Here is a 24,981-nt window from a genome sequence, read left to right as displayed (position 1 = left end):
GCATAATGGTACATGGCCGCCACAGGAGAAAACTGGACAGGAACTGTCTCCTAACACAACAGATAAATGGAAATGGGGAAGCGACAGAGAAACAAGGCAGAAAGTAAGGGAAGGAAAGGGCAGCTCAGGAGCCCATGACACAATCTTTCTTCCTCCATACAGCCTGATCGTTCTCCATTTCTGCAACCGTGTGACGTACACTCTCTATCTGATACTTTTAAGTACACAGTAATCATCACAGTAAGAATCACTAATTCTTGTTAACTCTTGTTTAATTGTCTGTATCATGGACTTCTGGGGGCAGTTATCCTAGACCATAAACAAGGCAGCTATACATACATACACTTGGTTCTTATTGTGTAGAGCACAGTGGGTGGATAACTTCCATTAAAATCAGGGATACATGCACATATTTGTACTTCCTGCCACATTGCTTTTAATTAATGTATATATTTTCACTCTCTGTGTGACATGTGTAAAAGACACATATCCATTGCCTTATGATGTGAAGTTTTTCTGATTTTGAATTTCACAAGACCACCAGCAGAAAATATAGAGCGATCCAAGAAGATTATGATGTTCAGTTTTTGCTGAGATCGTGTCAGAGATATGGTAAATGGACTTGCATTTGTATAATGTATAACGCTTTCTAATCTTCCGACCACTCAACGCACTTTAGTACTATCTATCACATTCACCCATTCACACACACACATTCATAAACTGGTGGCTGAGGCTACCATACAAGGTGCCACCTGCTACTCAGCTCTTCTGCCTATCTTCCAATTAGTGGACTCTACCTCCTGAGCCACAGCTGTCCCTAGACAGATTTGTTGATTCAGCTCTATGGCAGTTTTTTGCAGTAGTTTGTGGTATTGTTAATGTTTTTTTGCTCTAATTTTGGCTTCAGTTAGTGGCTAAGCTACCAGGCTCACATTACCACATCACGAAAGCCTTACAACACAGGAACACCCCTTTGATAAAGTCTCAACAAATACAGAACATTAGAAGTTATACAAGTTACAAAGTAGTATTTACTGCAGGGTAACTAAAATGAATTACACAGTATTTTTGGGTGTTCCTGGTATTCTGTTCACATCTGCAGAGCCAGTTTGGTCATGTAATATTGCTGTCACATGGCACCTTCTCTGTGGCAGGGGCCTAAGTGCTATACCTTGGTAAACAGAGTAAGACCTGGTTGTGTACCATGAGATTTTTTTTGGATCAGACATCTGGTAGAGCAGAAGGTCAAGCTGCAGGTTAAGTAGCCTCATAAAACACCGAAGGAAATGGACAGGATATGGCTTACAAGGCACATTTGGTAGATGGTAAGAGGCTGGGGCCATGAATGCCAAAGCATGTGAACCTTAAAACATCTATTTTGGCAAACACTCCATGAGTATCAGATATCGTACTGACTGAAGATGAACTGGCTTCCCTAGTTACATTCTTGTTTGTAGGAGCAGTGGGCCTGCTCTACAGTGGGATAAACAGGGGGTGGTTAACGGCACAATGAGCACATAGAGGGGCCTTAGAATTGCTGTAGGTGGATATTTGTACATTTATGAGGGTGCATGTGTGTTTGAGCATTCAGTGTGGGAATAAGCATGTCAGCGTTTGAAAATCCGAGGTGGCGGGTGGCTAGGATTAGATTAGTGTAAGCTACAACAGCTCAGACTAACAAGATAAATTGCTGGAAAAGGGCTGGCCCACACGCTGGATTAGAACCCGAGGCCAGTGGGCCAAGTTCACTAACCTTCATGGTTGCCTTTAGCCAATGCTAGGTGACCTCTTGTTAGCAGGAGGTCTTCATATCTAGGCCTCTCACAACAATTACATTATTGACTTATCAAGGTCAGCAAAAACGATCAAGGTCGTGTCCATATATCGTACGATATTGCCTTGTAATTACGTGTGTATTTGTTAGCATAAGAATATCACTGGCCAACATGTTACCATAACCATGTTGCCATGTTGCCATAATAAACAGCTGGGTTGGGCAGTAAATTGCCTGTTAAGAAATTACTCTCTATACCCCTGTGCCAAATGTTTGATATTTATTTCATTGCATTATTTGTTAACAGAGTCTGGGAGCCCATTATGTTTATTGTTTTCGTTGTGCAGTTAATTTAATTTAATTTAATTTAATTTAATTTAATCATTAATTTTTTTCACCGTCCAATTCCAACGTCTGAATATTCTTAAGTATTAAAAGTCTACTGCTCTTTAAAAGAATGTACTTCCATTATTATGATATTAGATTATCATTATAGCATAAAATTGTAGTGAAATATTACTGACATCCAACAAAAGGGGTTATCATGACAGGCCAATTTTTATCTCTATGTACTCAGTTCTGCTGCTCATATAGAAAAGTGTGCAAAGCTTTAATAATGGACATCTAGGCTACCTTACAAATTAATCTTAAAATCTGACTCAGAGTTCTCCCCTTTTGTGGCATTCCCTTTTTTGTCATATGCCTTAGTTAATAATCACATACCATAGTGATCTATACAGTTAATGAATGGGTTATTAGGTAATACTCCAAACATTCAATAGCAATTTAATCCCCATTGTCAGTTAGGTAATATGGATACAGCCCGAGGGACACTTGCCAACTGTCAGTGCCCTAGTTGAGTGTGTGTCTGGTCAGTTTGGTTGGATCGATTCCATCCAGATTTAGTCAGTTCAGCTGTAGTCCATTTGATCACGCCTCTTCTAATTTTAGTCACCCATCAATAGTCTGTCTTTGCTTCACCTGGCCTAACCCAAATGGTCTTTTAATCAGAAACAACCAAGATAATCTCCATCTGCTCCCTTTTGGTGCTGCTATTTGTCACACTGAGTCAAAGAATTGTGACTAGAAGCATCTTTTGTAAATATTATTTAGTCTTTCTGCACATGATATTGTTTACCAGAATACTTCCACCAGAGCCTGCAATGTTTGTGTTTATCAGGCATACAACTATTATTTCTAACGCGAGGCAAGCAGCTAGCAGTGATTAGAAATGATCTCCCAGTCTTGTGATTGACTCAATAATCATGATGTCAACTGCCAAACTGGGGGTCTCATGTGTATGTAGGTGAACAAGGGGTCTAGACTCTGTTTTACAGGGGCTGCACACTGAATTCTAATGTTGATATAACCCTTAACTGTGTCAAAGTACAAGTGCTCTAATGGCCTTAATAAGGATGAGCCTTTTACTAAGAAACATGGCACGGTAATTGTAGCAGGCAACCTCTTAAGCTGGCATTTATCCACAGACATAAATCCAAAAGGCTCTATAATAATACATGTTAAATCAAATATTTAAGGTGGTAATCATCATCATGGCAACCTTTAGCACGGCAGACATGAAAGCTGCTCTAGTGTTCGTAGTCCTGTCGGTGTGGCTGAGCTGAGCTGAGCTGAGCTGAGCTGGACCAGTCTGGGATGACTGGGTTGAACCAGTCTGGTTTCTGCCGCCCGAGTTATGCTGTCTGTGCAGGGTTTTTGTTCCAGCCTTACAGGCACCCACTGTAATTAACTCCCTGGATCACTCTGCATGCTCACTCACACAGACAAAAAGTGATGGAGGGAGGGAGGGTGAGAGAGGAAGAGAGAGAGAGGGTGACAGGCAGACACATACAGTGGCATATGTTGACACAGACGGACAGAGAGCAACAGCTTGCATGCAGAAATGTAATACATGTAAAAGACATACAAACACATCCACTTATGGTGAGTGACGGTAAAATATACGACGGAAGCCGTAGCAAGGGAGATATATAGCTCTGCCCTTTCGGGCATGGAATTCCCTGGGAAAGAGAGAGGAAAGAAGAGCGATGGTGTCCGCACTGTGAACTTTAATTACACACTCTTTCAAGCTGCATTTGGACAGATAATCCCCTGGCTTCCCTCTCTTTGTGGACACAGGAGAAGAGGAGCTAGGTGCTCCCAGGGTGCAGTCTCACAGGATAGTGGCAATAACATCAAATAGTGCATTGGCTAGTCATGTACAGGCTGTTTATCATCCTGTCCCATCCAGGGTCTTCAAATTGGAAGCACTGAACATTAAACAAGCACTGAGTGTTCGCGTATTATGATCTATATTTTAGTGTAGAGCTGTACCGAATAATTCATAGCCTCGAAGCTTCATTCATAAAGTTGACAATGAAATTCTAAATATAACATCCAAATGCTAACCTACTTTTTTCCTCCCTTCTTTTTCCATGTCTATTCATTCTGTTTGAACCTACACTAATATTATTAGTATTATACTATTTGCAGGATTAGATTGCAGAGATAGCTGTGTAGAACTTGTGATCGAAACATTTCCAATAACTCTGGAGCATTGCTAAGTCCAAAAGTCAGAATTTAATGAAAAACATGGATGTCATCATCTAAAAAATTGAAAAAGTTTTTTATTAAACAAAATATTCTGCTCCTATCCATATTTGTTGAGTTTTAGCCTTTTAAAAACAACATTTTCATTGCGGTCAAAAAGCTTTTTTGACCACAAAGGGAGGCACTCTCTTGTATGCAGTCTAGCAGCAAACTAATGGCACTCATTTATTCTTCCAAGAAAGTTGATTTGATAAAGAAAGACAAGCTCATTTAATCTGATAAATCAATATATTCCATTTTTTGGGGTGATGACCAAGCACCAATCTACAGGGCTGAAAAATCAAGCCAACACACAAGTGCAAGAAACCGCAGTTCTTCGAATGGCCACTTGAGGCTGGCTGAGACCAGTCAAGCCCCATTGACCCCCATGTTCAAATGCCCATCTTCACTGCAACATGTTTACAGCCTGGTGCAAAATAACTGTTTTGGTCCCTATAGCTAATTTTCCCAGTCGTGAAAATGGAATGGGCGGGGGGATGAATTTCTAAATAACTCATCCAATTACATTTTATTAGGGCTTAAAGTTATGCATAATTAAGGGCAGGCTGCTGTGAGAGACAGGCTGTCTGCTGATAGCGTCCTCAGCTTCTCACTCAGATCCACCCCTCACTCCCCTACAGCAATAGTCTCTTGTCCAAATATGGTCACTTCTGGCTCCAAAAAACCAAGACGGCGATGGTCGCAATGCTGAACTCAAGGCCTCAGAACAGGAGTCCAAAAACCAATGGGTTATGTCACAGCAGCTATGACCATTATTTTTACAGTCTATGGGGATGATGTAATAAAATCTATACAACAGTTAGTTCCGGCCCTGCAATCTGATTGGTCGAGAGACAGTAAAACCGTGACGATATTGGAGTACAACATCACGGTTATTTCACTGTGTATGTATCACTCCGCCTCACAGCTGATTGCAATCTACAATCAAATCAACTGACGGTTAGTGTCAGTTAGGTCAGCAGTTGCGTTGTAGGCTAATTAATTCATCCACTGTCAAACAGCCAAAAACATGGATTTATTTCCTAAAATAAGTTTTGAATTGAACTATGAATGGTCAGCAGAGAAAGATGAGGGAGAGGAGAAGCTGAATCCATCTGAGCACACATCCAGGTTTGTCAGTGTTTCATCAGCGAAGCTCAATGACTTGGAGAAAAGCAACATACTGTCAGATCAGAAGGCAGAGTCGGCTGTGCCTGTGAAGCGACAGTCCACCATGCAGTCACCACAGACTTATTTCACCGGCTGCACAATTAATGGGAATGTGCAGATAAATGTGTATAAAGAGTAAGTGCCTGGCGCACCATGTTTGCGTTACACAGCAACAGTGACAGCGGAGTCCTGAGGGAACTATTTTTGTTGGCGGAAGACAAATAAAATGCTTAAATTATCTGTTTTGTCCTCATTTTTCAACATTTCAGCCTTGCTTATTTAACTGTTAAACTGTGATTGTCTTCGGCACTCAGCCTGCGGCCTCGTGCCTATGACCAAATCACAGCTGTGACGATATACGAGTATAACATCACTCCCTCTCGTGTGATATTGCTTAAATGATGACAGAAATTCAAAGCTTTATTTGAAAAGCTCATCAGAAGCTTTCGAATTAAAAAAAAAAAAAAAAAAAAAAGACATTCAGTACACAGCCCTTCTTCAGTGCAAGCTGTTTAACTACTAGGACGTTTGCTTTTAATTTGAACTGATTCTTGTTCAAATTTCAAAATAAAGTGTGAAGAACTGAGCAAACTTATAGGCTTAAAACCATTCTATACTATACATACTATAATGAAATTGTTTGTCTTTTATCACAATAAACAAATTTAGGTTAAAAAAAAAATAATAATGTTGTTTATTCTTATTTACATATACTGTGTTATTGGAGATTGTTCATCTTTGCATCCAACACCAGCAGTACAAATCAATGCTTGCATGAAGTCTATCGTTATTAACACAGCAGGCCAATCATACGTAACCATTACTATTCTGATCACTATTGTTCAACCTAATGCCACTTTGCATTGAAACTGTGTACAAGCTTTGGTAAGGTGGGATAAATAGGACAGATCACGTGACCTGACTGACTAGAATGTTACACTGAATGTGGCACTGGATCAATCTATAGGCTTGTGACCAGGCCACTGTGTCCTGTCTGTCTGTGTGTGTGTGTGTGTGTGTGTGTGCATGTGTTTGAGTGTGTTCGTGTGGTAACTTAGTGTTAGCTACACGACTGCTCTCTGTCAGGGATGCCATGGTAATCCTCTGCTTGGCTCGTCATCTCCCCCTCTATCTATCTCTCTCTCTCACTCACTCACCATCACCTCCTGTGTCTCTCTTTTCTTTCTCACACTCTGCCTTATTGTCCTTGATCTTGCTCTGCGTGTCAAAAACGCAGTCTGTTTTTCTCTAAAAGGCTGTCTTTCTCTCTGTTCAGATTATAATTGCTAATTAGTAAAATACGCATGGAGTGTTTTAATTGTCTCAGTAATTTCTGTCTGATGTAGCTGGTAATGTCCTCATGCTTCATGAACATATAATCAGTAATAAACTGTTTTTCTCCATCAGATTTATTTTGACCCAATGCAGCCGTGGGGACAAAATTGGATATCGCAGATTCAATATGGGTGCGTAAATCAGCTTAAGCCTACTGTCTTTTCATTTTCAAAAAATGCTTTATCAGATCAGATTGGCTCACACTCCTGAGCCAACACAAAAAAACAGTGTGGTGCCTTTGCTGGTGTCATGTAACAATGCTGTCCGCTAGCAAAATATATTAAAGAGACAATTCACCTCCAAATAAAATATACATATTTTTCCTCTTACCTGTAGTGCTATTTATCAATCTAGACTGTTTTGATGTGAGCTGCTGTGTGTTGGAGATATCAGCTGTAGAGGTGTCTGTCTTCTCTCAAACATATTGCAACAAGATGTCACTTGGTTTGTAATGCTCGAAGCACCAAAAAATACATTTGAAAAACTCAACAGCAATGTCTGTTTCCAGAAATCATGACCTGGTTACTCAAGATAATCCACAGACCTTGTTGTGAGCAGTTTCATGTGGGAACTAGAGCAGGGGGATATGAAGAAAATCAAATATTACAATATTTTTAAACAATTACCTCGAAATTATTTCTTTGTACTAAACTACACCAGCCAACTGTATCAACATGTAGAAGGAAGCATTCATCTACTCATGGACAAGAGGCTCATAATCATGACAGCGCGAGATGTAAACATTAATGGCGTCCTCCTTGGCTGAACTGTAACGTTAGCTAGCTCAGTGGTGCTAGGTGAGCTAGCAGTAGATGCATGCTTCCTTCTGTGCTGTGATACAGTTGGCGGATGCAGTTTGGTAGAAAGAAAATGGTTCGTACTAGGGCTTTGCAATATATTGATATTGTGATATGAGACTAAATACTGTCTTAAATTTTGCATATCATAGTGTCACAACTTTTCCTGTTTTTCAAGGCTGCATTACAGTAAAGTGATGTAATTTTCTGAACTTACCAAACTGTTTTAGCTGTTCTCATGTTTGGCTTTACCTACTTAGTCATTATATTTATATTACTGATTATTATTCATCAAAAATCCCATTGCTTAAATATTTTGTAAAAGCATTAATAGTCAACCCTACAATATCTTTGCAATATCGATATCAAGGTATTTGGTCCAAAATATTGGGATGTTTAATTTTCTCTTTATCGCCCTGCACTAGTTCCTACATGAAACTGCTCACAACAAGGTCTGTGGATTATCTTGAGTAATCAGGTCATGATTTCTGGAAAGAGACACTGTTGTTGACTTTCTCAAATGTTGTTTTTTTGGTGTGCTTTGAGTATCACAAGCCAAGTGATGTCTAGTTCCATTATATCAGAGAGAAGGCAGACATTGCTACAGCCAATATCTCCAACACTTGGCGACTCACACCCAAACAGTCTAGATTGATAAACAGCACGACAGGTAAGAAGAAACGTGTACTTTGATTTTGGGGTGAACAGTCCATGCAATGATAACATTACCATTGAAGGTGAAACAGGCTACCTTTGCAAGCTAAGCAGATCTCTTGACACACCAAGTAGACAGAGCTTGATCTCAAGGATTAGTCCAGGCTCTTGTTTTGGAATTAGGTCCAAACCAAACACATGACTGACTTTTCTCACACAAAGCCAGCAGTCAAATCAAATGGCTTACCATAACACTGCTCTCTATTGTGGGGCCAAGAGTCAGAGGGATGCATTTCTTCTCTCCTCCACAAGTCTGTCTCCCACCGCATGTTGAGTTCACACATCTAACAATGTTTCCTATTACTTCTCTGCATAATAAACCCAGTTGGATGCAGTATGTTACGACTTTGACAATGCTCTGGTATTAGACATTTAAAATGTTCATTATATTCCTCCCACTGCAATGTCATCGCATGCCAAAGAGTTCCTTACAGTAATGAATGCTGTACATTTGCGACAACGTTCCTATTTGCTTTGTGTTCACAAAATGTATCCCATTCAGAGCTTCCCTTTCACATGACTATTTCCATTTCAGGCCTCATTACATGACACAATAGACAAGCCAAGCGTGAGCTGTGACATGTACTGTAGCCTCGGCTGTACCCGGCCATGTTAAACCTAGCCTAATTAGCAACATAACTTTTATTATATACCTTATTATAACTTCTCATTTTAAAACTTGTGATACGTGTTGGCTATTTTATTATTGACAAAGTGAAATTCTTCAAAAAGCAATTTCGAGTAGGTAACAATGCAGAGTGAACACAATGTTTTTTCTCAAGAGCTGAGAGAAATCTCTTGCCTGATTTAAAGCACTACACCTAAAACACATTAATGCAATCCCTTAAAGTAATATTTCCCTCAAGTGTTATGAATGAATAAATATAATTGAGACTACTGCAAAAAATGCTGCTTCTAATAGGATACCGTATCACAAGACGGAGACGCGCTGACAGCCCATGATTCTATTATTCATAACAGTCCCAGAAAAGGCAAAGTCTCCACTTTCACTGTGCGCTGTCACTTAACTACAAGCGATGCTCCTCCTTTTGACCCCGGTCTCCACTGAACTGCAGTCGCGCAGTATGAATAGCAAGCAGACAACGTGCTGTGAGAGCTCCAGATTTCAGGTGGAAGCGCTCCTGGGACACATCTGATACATGCAATTCCCTTCAAAAGAGTAGCACTGGGCTTAAAGCTCTCTAAAACAGACTAATTAGAAATATTATTTGTTGATGTAAAGTATTTTCATTTACCTCTTAGGTTTGTAAACACATTCTGGATTCTTTAAGTGCATTGAGTATTTTGGGTTTATTTTGTCTTTCAGCTAATTGTGCCTGGGGATGTGGAATTTATATTTATACATTTTGAATATTTTGCTAGTGGTGTAAAATAAAAAACACTTTGTCTTACCTGAAGTTCACACCAAGCCACCTCCACCCATGTCTCTGTGTCCAGGCCTTTATACACAGTCTTGAAGGCTCCTCTGCCCAGTTCGATGTCAAACTTAAGGAACCTGCCTCCAGGAGACGTAGCCACAGCCTTCATCTCTGCCTCCTCCTCCTGTTCACGGTCCCTCTCCTTCACCCTCTGGGTGGGTGCAGAGGAAGGTGCATCCTTTCCTGGCTCCTGGATGGGGCTGGGGCAGGATGGGTCATGGCCCATGGCAGCACAGGATAAGGCAGCCCCTTGCTGCTGGGCACTGCTGGTGAAGACTGTGTCTGAGGAGCGCAGCTCCAAGTGGGGGGCACTGTGGGGCGCCTCTGGGGGCACCTCCACCTCATCGTCCTCCTCGCAAATCTCCACACTCTTCCTGAAGAAGCGCTTCTCCCTCCTCAGTCGCTTCTGGCCAGTGTCGACTGGTAAAGAAGGCGTGGAGAATGAAATTGGTCTGTCTGGATTCTCCTCACCCTCCTTGCTGGCTTCCCCTCCTCCTCCTCTTCCTCCTCCTCCTCCTCCTCCCCGGATTGCTCCATCCTCTCCTCCTGTCGCTTTCCTCTCCTGAGTCTGGGAGGAGAGGACGTCTGAGGGGGTGCTGTGCGTTCTCTCCCTTTGTGGATCGGCCCTGCCCTCCCGCTCCGTGTCCTCCTCCTTCTGTCCATCAGGTTTCTCCGAGGAATCCTCGGTGCCTGTGGGCTCTCCCGGGTCAGTAGCCATGGGGAATGGCCTTTCCCACTCCTCCTTGACCTCCTCCTCCTCCTCCTCCAAACCTTTGCTCCTCCGTCAGTCCCCGTCTCTCTCTCTTTCTGTGGTCACCCACTCACTCCTTCTAGTCTGTCAAGCTGATCTTCCAGGGCTGCAGGTGACTGAAGGCCGTCCTTGGTCAAACTAGTGACCCTCTCGTACTCTTCCTCCACTCTCTGCCTCCCTTTCTCCTGTTTTTAGAAGCTTTACAGTAGCACAGGAGGTTGAGACCACAGCTGTTGAAGAAAATATTTTGTCCTTGCTTTCCTTCTCAGCATGTCCTACATTTTCTTTATATCCACTTAGGTGCAGCACTAATCAAAGTAAACCACACGTCTTGCAGCTCTTGGAAACACACACTAAAATAGGAGTTTTTTTAAGCCTGTTGGGAAAGCTGCAGTGTTTTTCTTTCAGTCTGTTGTGTGAATATCTTCAAGTAAACCCTGCAAGACAAAAACAAAACATTGCATTAATATTCAGTCAGGGAAGGGAATTTTGTAATGTTGTTGCCATATTTAACTCTCTTACGAAGAAAGCAGGTGGTATACTGTTTGTATTTGATGAGACATTTAAAGAGGAAAGTCAGAGAGTTCCCTTTACTTTAGAGGGACAAAACAGACCAACATCAAAGACGCAACATCACTGAAAACTCTGGCCTATAACTCTGTGTAAACATATGTGTAAACTGGATAGGACTGGAAATAAAATGCTGAAACATTGCACTAGGAAGAGGAGCTGTGACTGTTTCAACAGTTCTTTCTTGTAAAGCCAACCACTGCTAATAATTGCAAAGAGACACAGTATTTTCCCTTGAGAGCGTGAAGTGTTGATTGCCTGTAAAACTTCTGCTAATGCATTTTTAGCAATTAGGCTCACAAGGTAGCAAAATGCTGCGAACATAAAAGAAAACCTAGCGTGAGTAGATTTTTAAGATCTCCATAATTGGTGCAAATGTTTCCAGTAATCAGAGACAGGGTAAAGTACAAATGTCTGTAAATGGTCTTTTTCCACAGCTGCTTGCCAAAGTGACCTGAGGTTATTAATTGGGCAATGTTAAATCAAACTTAGTAGGGAACTCTGGCAGCCCAGCTTGTATCCATATATGGTAAGAGTCTCCCAAAACCCATATAGGAGGGCAACGTTTCATCTGCTCAGTCTGCTCAGAGAAGCTTCATCTTTGTTATGGGCTAAACTTTGACAATTAAACCAAAGAGTCATCAAAGAATATCCAGCTAGCCTGCTCAAGAATTACACATTGCGTCATCCATCATCCTGTGCACGTTTATCAGCGTCTTGCGACTTAAGTTGTGTTCAACAGCTCCATTAGTCAACAGAAAGCTGCAGTTAGGAGTATGCGATCCCAAACATTAAATATGGATGACGAACTATGGGCCGGTTCAGTGTGAATAATTCATACGCAGTTCGAACTGTACTGGAGTGACTACCACACATCTGCAACAAAGAGCTCATAAATATACACAACTATGATTGTGATTATCGTCAGCACAGGCATCAGCGGACAGTATTACTCAGTGCATACCCAGTCAACCATTCAGGCGGGGTGATAATAGACAGTTTTAAATTGGCCCTCAGTGTTATCCTCTGCCAGCAGAAGGTGAAACTGAACACAGCAGGTTTCCTCTGACAAGGCAATATCCCTGCTATGCTGTAACTCATTCACTGTTTGGGTTGGTGTGTATGTGTGGGTGAGCGTGTGTATGCTAGTGGGCAGCTTTCCGATGACATCTTTATCTTCACTTCTCCTCTATCACTCTCCATCTGTCCCAAAGGTATTATATCTCCTCTGCCCTCTGACAACCAATGATCTCTTGGTGGCTGCTTCAGAGCTGTTTTATTAAGACACCAGGCAACCTAAAGTCACTCTCGAGCCAATATCTAAGAGACAGGACTGGTTTGACGATTACAGATGCAATAAAGCCCAAAGTCACCATTTATGATTAAGCAGCTGTACTTAAAGGAAAAGGTTGTGCCATTACATACCAACAACAGGAGCTGCACCTTAGAAATGTGGCTGTTCTGGGGTTGTAACGGTGCAGTAAATGTAAAGTAAGAAGTGCAGTCTGGGTCAAGGTATTAACTCACTTTGCATATTAGTTTACAGCTCAACACATATTACTTTACAACTGAACCCGTGGGACTTTAAAGGGTCATTGCCATGGCTTGGGTTACAGCACTCTTAGGTATGAAGCTATCCACGAGGACCACACATGTATAGTCTATCTTGGCTCCTGAAATGTGCTCTCCACTGCCAGACGGGCTCAGTCAAAGTCACAGCAGTAGGCCTAAACTTTTTTTCTTCAATTTTAATGAGCAAAGCCCACCGTGACCACTGGGGGCTCGTCTAGTGGCTCACAGCAGCTTTTATCTCTTTTATAAGGCGGCCATTAACACTCACGTCAAGCCTGTTGTCTCTCCAGGCTCAAAGCAAATGAGTCTGACATGTGATGCTAGTGGCTGTCAGTCAAATTAAAAACACAATAGGCTGATATTAGACCAACTGCTAAGAGGCTCCCGAAGAAGAATTCCAGTTCTGCAGCATTCCCGAGAAGTAGACACATGCTCTATGAGGCAAACTATAATTAAGCAAGTAGCTTCCCGCACACACTCCACAAAAAATCTGTGCTATGAAAATGTTGACCCATATGATCAAACTGCCTGTCACATTATGCTGTATGTGGTTTTGAATTTGCAAAAGTTCAATAAAATGTTATATGGGGGATTTTCTGAAACTTTGATCTAGAAACCAATTATAAATAAGTGCCTGGTTTTGTTTAAACAAGTTGAGTTCATACACAACAAATCAAACTACTGCATTGTTAGACAGGAAAATCCTGTAAAGTGATAGCTGCCTTGACTAAATTCAATGGCAAAATCTTTACCAGTTACAATAGGGCTGTAAGGATTATTTAGTTATTTATTTTATCAATCCATTATTTTTTATTTAATCTTTATTAAATCAGGCGGTCTCATTAAGATTAAGATCTTTACAAGAGACCTGAGAACAAGTAACATTCACAAGAACACAATCAGTAAAACAGACACAACCCACCTACGTGATAAAAAAAATAAAATAAAACAAAAATAGTTTGCAGTTGTAAAAAAAAACCCATCAGATAATAAGGCTGGGAAATATTAAGAAAATACCTTGATAACGATATTGCAATGATATGGTGGGTTTGACTATTGGTGGTTTCACAAAAATATTTACACAATGATTTTTAAGAAATAATCATCAGTACAGTGGATATCATTACTCAAGCAGGTAATGGCAGATAATAAAACAGTTTAGTAAGTTCAGAAAATGACATCACTTTGCTGTAATGCACCCTTCAACATAGGGAAAGAACTTATGTTACAATATCCAAAATCTAAGACAATATCTGGTCCCCTATCAGATAAGAGAGCTTTAAAATACTGAATATCTCTGTAGTCAAGGACAGGCATGAAGACTGACTGCACAATACTTTTACAGTTGGAAGAAATCAGACATTCTTTGATTGCATACAAGAGGCCCAGTTTAATTTTTAACGTTTGAGTTGAATATTGAACATGAGTTAAAATGACAGTCTTCTTTCAAGCCATATTTCTATGACGCAGCAAGAGTAACATGGTGGCCATTTGAATTTTTAATGGCAGGATAGTCAGAGTCACTGTATTTAAAAGTAGTGTGTGTGATTCAGGGGCGATAACTGGAACGTATCAAAGACAGACTGAGGACAGGTCAGGGCCTGGGCTCGGGTGGTGCCTGGGGCTCATAAAGTTGCATCCTCAGCAAAAATTTTTTCCCTATTTTCAATATCCAATTCGATACCACTCTACAAAACAAAAACAAAACAATAAATCCAATGTACTTAAATACACTCCCTTATTAATAAAAAAAACCAGATCCATCCTTGATGATCCACCTTGAATGCAAAGTACTAGTCTACAGTATGTGGGTTCATGAGATTTTGTGGGTGAGGAAATACATACTAATATATAACCTACAGATTTTATATATGTATATATATATATATATATATATATATATATATATATATATATATATATATATATATATATTATATAATATATAATCTACATATTTATTGTCTGTTGTTGCTCAGCACTTCTTGTACACGCCACTCTTCCACTGTGATTAGACAGTGAGCACAGTGTTTTAAAAAATGTTGAATAATTTTCTGCTCTCAGCAACCAGAAAAAAGCTAAACGTTGAGTGCTTAACGCAGAATAAACGCTCAGCACCTCATCATGCTACTGGTGTTTGTAGCATAGTGTAAATATGTGGCGCTCCTATTGCAAAAATTGTCAAACAATACACTGGCCTCGTGAAAATTCACTTTTCTTTCTGACAAATCGAGGTGGAGCTGTCGCTGCAGCTACACTTTTAACCATTTTCTATGCGTTGTTGTTTTTCCACGCTGCTAGATGTTCTTTCTTTGGCATTTAACGGCAGACTAGAACATTTGTAGGTGTATATTCTGCCCCATCATGCTGGAAAGAATTGGGAAGTATCTATTGTACTAGAGAAAAACGAGTACCATCACATTCCCAGAATTTTGGTATTGAATTGGTACCAAAGTATTAATTCTCCTGCCATCCTTCCATTGAAGAATTGGTTGGGAAGAACTGTGTTTTTTGTGTATGTGTAAACAGCAGTGGACCAAAGATAGAACCCTGTGGCAACCCACTTCTGATTGACTAAGTATGACTGGCAATATACACGTCAAAAAATAGTGAAAAATGCCCATCACAATTTCCCTGAGTTCAGGGTGATGTATTCAGATACCCTTTTTATCAAACCAACAGCTAATACAAAACTAAAAAAGATATTCAATGGACAATTACAAAACATAAGAGCAGCAAACCTGCACACTTGAGAAAAGCCAGAGAATGTGGGTTATTAAATTATTAAACAATTATTTAAATGATCAAAAATGTCTTTTTCTATTAACTACTCATTTCAGCAACCAGTGGGGGACTTATTGTATTGTACAGTGAGACTAAAAAGGTAAAGGCTAACAGGATGTGGGGAACATAAAGGGGGAAAAACAACAGTCGATAAAGAGAGGGAAGTTGCCCTTTAAACAGAAGCTTATTCGCCTGTGTCCTCAGGGCAAGGAGTTCCCATGAAAGCCACATACCGGACAGAGTTATCACAGTACATCAAACACGTTCAACCCCATCACTGTCTCTCACACACCGCCCAGTCTACATACACACATAGACACACACACAAATACAGATATCAGACACACACCAGCAGGCTAGAAAAAACTTTGTTTCACTTTTTCTTTCCCTCTGTCCCTCTCACAGTCTTTCTATCTTTTATACACGGACAAAAACACACACACACACACACACACACACACATCAAAAGCAAACCCTCTCACGCACCCAAACCGCATGTCCCCTTTCAATGAAAGAATGCCGAAAGGAATTTCCTGACACCAGGGAAATGACCAAGCAACTGCCCATGTGGGCAAACGTGGTAAACCAAAGTTGAAGATAATGAAACCAACATCGCAGCTGAAATGGTGGCATCTCTCGTAACAGCAAAATGACTCCAGCATGCAGTGTGCACATAGGTTCACATGTCAGAATCATTGTCTGTTCATTTTTCTAGCAGTATTGCTGTGTGTGTACATGAGAACTGAACATCTGACGTGCTACACGCTGCCTGCCCTCCAGGCTTCTGTGAGGCTCTTGCATGGGGAGAACACCTGCAGCGGCCTAATCATTTCTGAAATGTGCAGCAGAAATCATTGTGACACCTTTGCCAAAGATGTGATTTCTATTCTATTCTCAAAACCCGCTGAAGGCTACGTTTGTTTTTGCTAGAACTTTTTGTTATCTGCGCTCAAAGTTTTGAGACAAGGAGAGAGAAAAAACCTACACCCTACATTATTTGCACTCTCTATTGCACAAAGACAAACAAAAGTGTACACACAGAAGTCTCACAACTCCACACAACAAATACATTGCAATCCTATCTGCGTCCTGCACTTTTTTCATCCCTTACTTCATGGGGATACACACATTAATCCCCTGGAACCAAACTGCCACTGGAAAATTAGGCAGGCAGACAAAGGAAGAGCTAGGGGACCCCATGTGTGTGTGTGCGCGCACAGACAGTGCCGTTTTAGCAATTGAGGGAGACGTGTAGATGAAAAGAGTGAATAAAAAGTGGCGAGGGGGACAGGAAGGGATTGTAGTTGGTGGGAGCAGGCAGACAGCAGAGTTTCAAAAAGATAGAGAGGGAAGGAGAGATGGAGGGGGCCGGCTAGTAGAAGGGGTGGGAAAAATGTGTGTGTGAAAGAGAACAAGAGAGAGATAAAGAGAGGGGGGTGACACAGACAAAAAGGGGGCTGGGGGGGATTTTGCCTGATAAAATATGTGCCAATGTTTGTGTGAATGAAAGCAGTGACTATAGCTAAATTTTTGCCCGCACAAAAGCAGCTACAGTTGTGCGAGGAGAGGAGAGGATAGGAGAGGAGAGGAGAGGACAGGAGAGGAGAGGAGAGGAGAGGAGGAGGAATGCTTTTAGTGGTTGGAAAAGGTCGAAAACATGAGGTGATTACATTAGCATAGGAATAGTTTCCGTTGGTATGTCCAGTGTCACAGAAAGACTTGCTGTAGGGGGCCGAGGGAGAGCAGGGGGAAGGACTTGATGTAAACCTTTTAATGTGCTCTTGCTGCAAAAGAAAATTGTTTTAAGTGGAGCTCACATGATTTATCATTTGATTGATGGGCAGAGCATTAACTGCCAACTATTTTAATAGTTGGCAATTATAGTTAATATCAATTGTTAAAACGTCCCATAATCACCGCTTCTCAGTTGTAAGGATTAGTGGTTCCCAGAAATGGGATTTTCAATGACCAATGCTGATTTTTAGAGAGCTGGCTAATATGCAACACTGATATCATGTTGTTGTTTTCTGATAAAATACATTCATAATAATAATAACAAAAGGACTACAGTATAGTATCATGATCATTTGTGTGGCAATACAGTATCAATACATGGACACCAAGTATTGATTTTTTTATTAGGTAAATTCTAAATATGGCAAATACAAACTAAACTTCTGGTAGCCTACTACGCTAATAAAATCAATTGCTTTTTCAGTCTTGTTGCAATAAAACAATTGAGGTGAGATGAACAGATTGAAAAAGTGATCTTATTAGACAAAACTGAAAAATTTGGAGACTTTGGAGATATACTGTAAAACTTCAATTAGTAGCCCGGGCTATTATTTGCTTAAATCACTGAACTCAACAGGCGCATATTTGGGACAGGTATTTAATTCTTTTCACACAGAACTGTTGCTCAGCTCAGTTTTGCACATCAGAGAGAGTTCTGGCACTCATTTTGCAGCATCCAACATACCAACACAACACCACTTTATCCTGATATTCACAACTTGGATTATTTTTGATGATCAACCCTTTTGATTCTTTTGATCTGAGGACCCTTACGGACTAAAGGTGTATGAATAACTTACAGGGTAATCGAGGTTAGACACGTTATTCTAGGTTATTCTAACTTCAGCTGTAGGGAGTCATCACTTTGTCCTTTCCATCTCTCTTGTTTACCAGTCTGGTAAATCTGAATGAATTACTGTAGTCTCTGGTGCTCATGGTTTCAGTAAAATGAACTGAACAACTGCACTGTGGAGAATCTAACCAAACTAATGATGTGTGGCATCTCCATATTGACATAAGTTAAAATATTTTACTTGTATGCACAACCGAAGCAGTTAACTAACATTAGTTCAAGCGGGTAGCCAGCAACCTGGTTTTATACATCCAAAGAACTTCTTTAAAAAAAGGACTGCTTGGCAACCAGACCAGGTGTCTAATAGAGTGCCGAAGTCACCCCTTCATGGGACCTTAGATCGGAAAAAATATGAATGGCAGTGAATGAGGAGAGCAATATTATCTTTTGGTCCCGTTTGAGTTGTGACATGAAACCCAAATATGTCATTAATGAATTTAAAACATAAATTTTAAGGTCAAGAAAGTCATACTTTGTGGTAAAACTGTTGAGATATAAGCTTTTGAAAAAAACGTAATTAGAAAAACTACACAGGAGGCGGTCGCGTATGTGACGTCATAGCTTTCGCTGGCTTCCAGCAGCTTGGAGTGACTGCAACCTGGCACAAAACACACAGACATCTTCAATCATAAATCGATTAATCATAAAACAGTGGAATTTCAGCGGGGAGGCCAAGCTGCAGGAAGCAAGCGAAAGCTATGACGTCACATACGCGACCTCCTCCTGTGTGCTCTTGAGTCTTTCTAATTAAAAAGCTTATATCTCAACAGTGTTACCACAAAGTATGACTTTCTTGACCTTAAAGTTTTACATTCATTAACAACATATTTAGATTTCATGTCGCAACTCAAACGGGAACAAAAGATAATATTGCTCTCCCCATTCACTGCCATTCATATTTTTTCCAATCTAAGGTCCCATGAGCTCTACCAGAAGGGGTGTGACTTCGGCACTCCATTGAGACTCTTCATTAAGCCCCACCCCTCTGTAACTAACTGGACTCCCTGATGAAATATTAGCACATTTTTGGAAAAACGAAAACGTGATTCCAGAGAGAAGCAGACAAGAGAGGTCTACAACATATGTTTAAAGGATATAGCCAAGACGTCAAACTCAGCAGCAAAAACAGATTAAAAAGACAAAGATAGTTAGAAGCTAAAGCCGAACTATAGGCTACAGATCACAGTGTAAAAGTGAACCACCATATCACTGCTGATTGCCACAGAAGACAATAAATATACATATAATAATAATAATAATAATAATATATATATATATAGAGAGAGAGAGATATATAGATATATATATAATATATATATATAATGAATATATAATATAAACATTCCGCTGTCAGCCAACACACGGCTGTAGTGAAGTAGCTGGAATTTCTCAATTATGGGATCAATAAAGGTGTATCTTATCTTATAAAGGAAAACTGATAGCAGATGAACGCTTTGATGAACACTTCGGCTTCTCCCCCGTGCCACCACCAGTGATCAAACCTCCACCGCTAGACTGTCCGGAAGTCGCACACGGTTCTTCTGCACACATTGTGATGCCACACAGCTGGTTGAATATCAGCAAAGTTTCCCTGCTTCCCTTCACTGGTTCCTGTACAGCAGGGTCGGTCTTTTTTTCACTGTTACAATCATTAAAAAGCAAAAGCAGCATGTGTATACATTCAGTAGGTTATATCTTCAGTAGCTAGCTAGCTAACCTTACACTTTTCAGGGTTTGGTTTTGGTTTTGGAACAGGGAAGAAACGTATATCATTGTCCAACCTCTCCAGGTAACGCGTATCATTAATACACCAAATCCACAAAACCAGCCTGAAAATGAAGGAAATCGAATATAGCCTAATTGCATTAGAGTCTATGGAGCACAGCTGTGTTCTTCCTGGTCTGACTTGTCCCAATGCTAAGCTATGATTGGCCAGTCTGCATCCCGGGGTGGGAGTTAGTGTAGAGTCATTTGGGACTAGGCTTTTAATTTAAGTTTTACAGTAACTTTGGAAACTTTGGAGACTTAATTTGCAGTTGAAAAAGTAATAAATCGCAATATATATCGCAGTGACAAACTTATCGTAAAACAGCAATACATTTTTATCACGATTTAAATACAGTGATAATATCATATTGTGGGGCTTCTGGTGACTTCCACCCCTAAAAATAATAACTCGTCATTGGTCAGGTGGAGCCGGAGGTCTGGAAATTGGGGTGACCCCACTGAAATGACTTTTTAAGTTAAATTTCAAACTGACTGTTGATATCATCAGCGAGTGCAGGTGTGTTATCAGATGTAATTAAGGAGTAAAATTATGAGAGCATGTGGGTATCATCAGTATGTGTTGCAATCTTTTAGTGAGGTTCCTTCATCAACTGCTGGCTCTTGTTTGCATATAATCCCATTGCTGATTACTAGACTGAGCAAGCTTTGTTATACCAAGTAGGCAGTCAGAATGAGTGGGAACATTTAGCAGATACACTCGACTGGAGTGCGTAGATCAAATCCAAACCAATACCTGCCTGTAATAATAAATTTTCAACGTATAATTAATGCAACACTTGAATCTTTCCCATCATTTTCAGATTTCATATTAGTCCCACAGAGATTTAAAGTGGAGACGGAGGCTGAATGATGTGAGGAGACGAGGCAGAGGCAGCACAAGGTCTGAAAGCTGCTGGCCAAAGTTCAAATGGGCTCCATGTCAAGCAGCAAATGTTCTGAAGATCACAGGTCTACATCTGAACTCTGCAGCTCAGCTGTTGATCACAATGGCAAGTAAAAACAAAGGCAATGTTTGTTCAGTGAGGCCATGTCTAACAGGCTCGACTTCTGTCATAAAGTCACACCAGGATGCATTATTGTAAGTGGCAGGTGTAAACCTTCAAAGAGCCGACTCTGTCTGTGCTGCTGTCACATATAAAAACAGGAAGCTGCCTCAAACTGTGACTGTGTGTTACAAATACAATTAATTACAATGTTCGGGACAAGCATCATGCAGTATACACAGCCAAGGAAAAGAGAACACGACAATTTGAACCCACAGGCTGATGTCTTAATAAACAGATCTTAATAATTACCCACAAAAAATCACTATTCATCTACAGTGTATGTGCTATTGTGCAATAAAAGATGATTAAACTTGCTCTGACTACTCCTCCTACTCAATTACAGCACGAGTTGGTTCGGCACATGTTGCGTCCCTGTGTGGCTTCTGTCTATAGGCGGCGTTTTGAAATCTGATGGAAAATATCCAATGCTGGCCACTAGAATCAAACGCACAATGATTGTTCTCTTCCCATTAGGGAAACTCAAGGCTGAAAACACAACAAGGACTTTTGTCCAATCCAGGTCAAGCATGGGAGAGTGGAGTGTAGGTAGCACACACAGAGCACTGTTCACTGAGGGAGAGAGACAGAGTGAATATGTGTTATCTAACCCCCCCTTTTTGTTCTCTTTCATTCCCCTCAGCGAGCACAACCATCCCATACCAAAGGATTCCTCTAATCCAGGTGAGAGAACGGCTCCCAAATCAGCCAATGATGAATTGGGATTACATGTTACTAAAGTAGCTTACTACTCCTGCAGCTCATATCAACAACTGAGGCTGCGTTACTCCTGCAAATGGTCTCTGAAGTTTGATGGATGATGGGAGTACTCAGAGATCAGCAAAGTGTTGATTTCAGTATTTAGCGGCTGTCAGCCTTCTTAAGCAGAGGAAGCATCCTTCCTAATGTGTTGAGTACATCACTATCACTCCCAGTGGGTACTAGCAGATGCAATGTTTTCATACATATCAATACAATGTCAATACAGGAGGAGTTGAGGAGGGCATGCTTCATGTTATACATAATTTATTGCCACCATATAGAATATATTTTATGTATTTCTTCTACATACAAGAAACATGTAGGATGATTTGAATTTCTAACACCCATATTGTGGAAATTACTTCAAGCAGATAACCCATGATGCGCCTGGTTGTGCAGTAGTCACTGGCTCTGGAGCAAAATGCAATTAATGCATGTTATTTATAGGCTACAGCATATATGACACAGTGATGCCAGGATGTGCAGGCACCATGAAGTGCAGCTATTGGCTAGCTGGTAGCTCAGCTGACTTCAGAAACGCCATGCAAACGCTGAAAAACACAAAGTGCAGTCACCATACAGGACAAGAGCACAGTGACTGACACCACCACACATCAAAAATCCCCAAACCTCCTGGCCTTTGGTGCCCCCGAGTACAGGCACATCATTTAAATGATGGGCTAAACATTTGCTGTCTGAGGGCCTGTCAGTTAGTCTGCCCGCAGATCTGCACTTGACTTGAGTGTATTTACACAGCATAATATAATTCAGAATAACAAGCAGCCATAAGAGAGGACGCATACCTGCTCAGCAATCTAGTGGTGCTTAAACAGACTGAACACAATAATATTAATGCCTCACTAGGGGGCCACAGCCTTGGGATAACGAAAATTTCTATTTGTAAATGAAAATAACAACAAACATCACTCACCTGAATGCAACATCATCATAGCTCGTCTGTCCAGCGGTGTGTTTATTTTAAAAAACGAGCAGCTCAGCACAGATAGCTAGCTAACTCACTGGATCTCTTATTATTCCTATATCTTTTTACAAACGTTATTACACGAGATTTACACGGGGCTTTCCTGCCTACAAAATTATTTTTTACACCCACTGAAAAAATACATTTACAAAAAAAGAAGCTTAAGAATAAAAATTCGCGGTTCCGTTGTTGTTGTTGTTTTCTCTTTACATCTGATACGCTTTGCTGCGGTCTTGTCGGCTTGAAAATCCCCACCGGAGTCGTCGAGCCTCGGTCTGTGTGAGAGACGGGCAGAGAGCACTTGGTGTTACGTGTTCCAGTTCAGACGATGTTGGCCGTTGGTTTACACATTTTCACACTCGCTGCTCGGTGAAACGGCTCCAAGTTGCGCTACCTGCCATTCATGTGTACCCGAATAATATCAGTAACTTATGTACATAATTTACAACGCACGACTCCAACGGCCTTCAGCAGGTTCGCGTGTGTACTGAGCGCGCGCTGCCTGCCTGTTCACACTTGCTACAGGGCTCCTCATCATCCCGAGCACGAGCAAATCCGACAGTTAGATCACTCCGCCACGAGAGGGCAATGCTGCCGCGTGTTTGTGGGCCAACGGCTGGCGATGTGACTTTAATGCTGCGTTCGAATGCGCCTCTTAAGTTTCACACTCCTTAACCAGCGTTCAACCGTTTTTCTAACGAGCCTGTAAAAGATTTTATTGCACTTTTTTATCGCTAGTAGTGGTGGATTGTTACCAAGTGCTGTAGAGAAAGATGGTGTTAGATACTTCCAATAAATGGCACTAAGTCTGCTCTCAACACATGTATTGAATGGCTATGAATGGTGACATTTCATCTGGACTCCTGAGATTTATTCGACCAGAACTACCTTACAGTAAACTGATCCAGTTTTTGCCACTAGAAAATATTGATTTATGTATTCATATTAAGTTTTACATAAAGGGCTTTGGTAAATATATGATGATGGGGGCTTTATGGGGAGAGTCATTCAATTTATTTCAAAAGAAAAATGATTTTTCTTCTTTAAAGTAAAAACGTAGTTAGACCATTTGGGGCAAAAGGCCCACCTTAGAAAGGAAGGAAATATCCCCAGGAGCATCCTGCCTCAAATTACTGTTCAGTTAAATCATGTGGTATTTAGTCATATGTGACTCTATGTGGGTTATGTCTTCTAATTGTAGAAGTACAGTATTGCAGTTTTCAGCTCGCTAGCATTATTAGCTAGCTAGCAACCATTAGCATTGTTAGCTATCTATTAGCCAACATTTTTTGCAAGCTTGCCAGAAGAAGACATACTGAAATAAAAACAATAAGCCTGAAAGTAAGACTAGGATTCTAGATAATCCATTAATGGTCTTGGATTTTATGGATTTTAGTTTGTTTGTTTTGTTTTGTAAGATAGCTTTTTTGTAGCTTTACAATATGCTAATTTTGTGTTATAACAACAACAACATTGGCTACTCAATTTATTTCTCCCAGCAGTGTATTTAATTATGCAACATCTTCATGCTAAAATCATATCCAAATATTTAAAATTTATAGTAAAGTGACTTCTTGAGGGAGGCATCCTCCCCCCACCTTACCTTACTTTAATAGAATGTTGAGGTACCTGTACTTAAGTATTTCCACTTAATGTGAATGTATACTTCTACTCCAGAGAAATATTGTACTTTTTACTCCACTATATTTATCTGACAGCTTTAGTTGCTTTGCAGATTGGGATCTACAATACAAAACACAAATCCAAGTATTAATTATGATGTATTATTATAAATTTAGTTGTCCAGCAGTGCTTGAAGTATTTAAAATTAGCCCCAGATTTACCTCCTTTAAATTAAACTGATGGAACACAATGGACATATGGTCCATTCTGCATAATAAGTACTTTTACTTTTAGTACTTAAAAGTATATTTTGATGATATTACTTTTTTACTTTTACTTAAGTTAGACTGTGAATGTGGCACTTATACTTGTAACTGATAATTTTACATGTTCGTGTTGCTACAAAGATCTAAGTAATTATTCCACCTCTGATTGTTACCAGGGCTGGCACAATAACAGATTTTTCATGAACAATTATCATGGCTAAAAGAGTTAATGATTATGATATTATCGCAATATGGTTATCGACAATACGGGTATATATCGAAACACATTGATTTTATTTGACAGGATCAGACAGATAAATGATCATATGAATCTAGACACTATTAATGTATGTAATAAGGAAAATACCTTGC

At 40.3% G+C, this 24,981-nt stretch overlaps 1 protein-coding gene across 9 annotated transcripts in view; it reads right to left on the bottom strand.

Moving 5' to 3' along the window:
• si:dkey-151g10.3 (serine/threonine-protein kinase WNK3) overlaps positions 1–23,270 on the bottom strand; it is a 45,551-nt gene extending 22,281 nt beyond the window's left edge. For 6 of the 9 annotated variants that reach the window (XM_049580309.1, XM_049580313.1, XM_049580314.1 and 3 more), the window contains exons 1-2: positions 22,670–23,269; positions 9,796–11,009 (exon numbers count right to left, since the gene is read on the bottom strand). In XM_049580309.1, the coding sequence (XP_049436266.1) occupies positions 9,796–10,539 (744 nt within the window). In that variant the 5' untranslated portion in view covers positions 10,540–11,009; positions 22,670–23,269. Of the gene's footprint in view, positions 1–9,795; positions 11,010–22,669 lie in introns of all 9 variants that reach the window. The other 3 variants (XM_049580315.1, XM_049580316.1, XR_007449616.1) reach the window with 2 other exon arrangements.
• Positions 23,271–24,981: the final 1,711 nt, after the last annotated feature.

The sequence above is a fragment of the Epinephelus fuscoguttatus genome, linkage group LG7, assembly GCF_011397635.1.
Source record: "Epinephelus fuscoguttatus linkage group LG7, E.fuscoguttatus.final_Chr_v1".
NCBI classification, from domain to species: Eukaryota; Metazoa; Chordata; class Actinopteri; order Perciformes; family Serranidae; genus Epinephelus; species Epinephelus fuscoguttatus.
The sequence above is the reverse complement of the archived record's forward strand: the minus strand, read 5'-3'. Positions and strand labels throughout refer to the sequence as shown.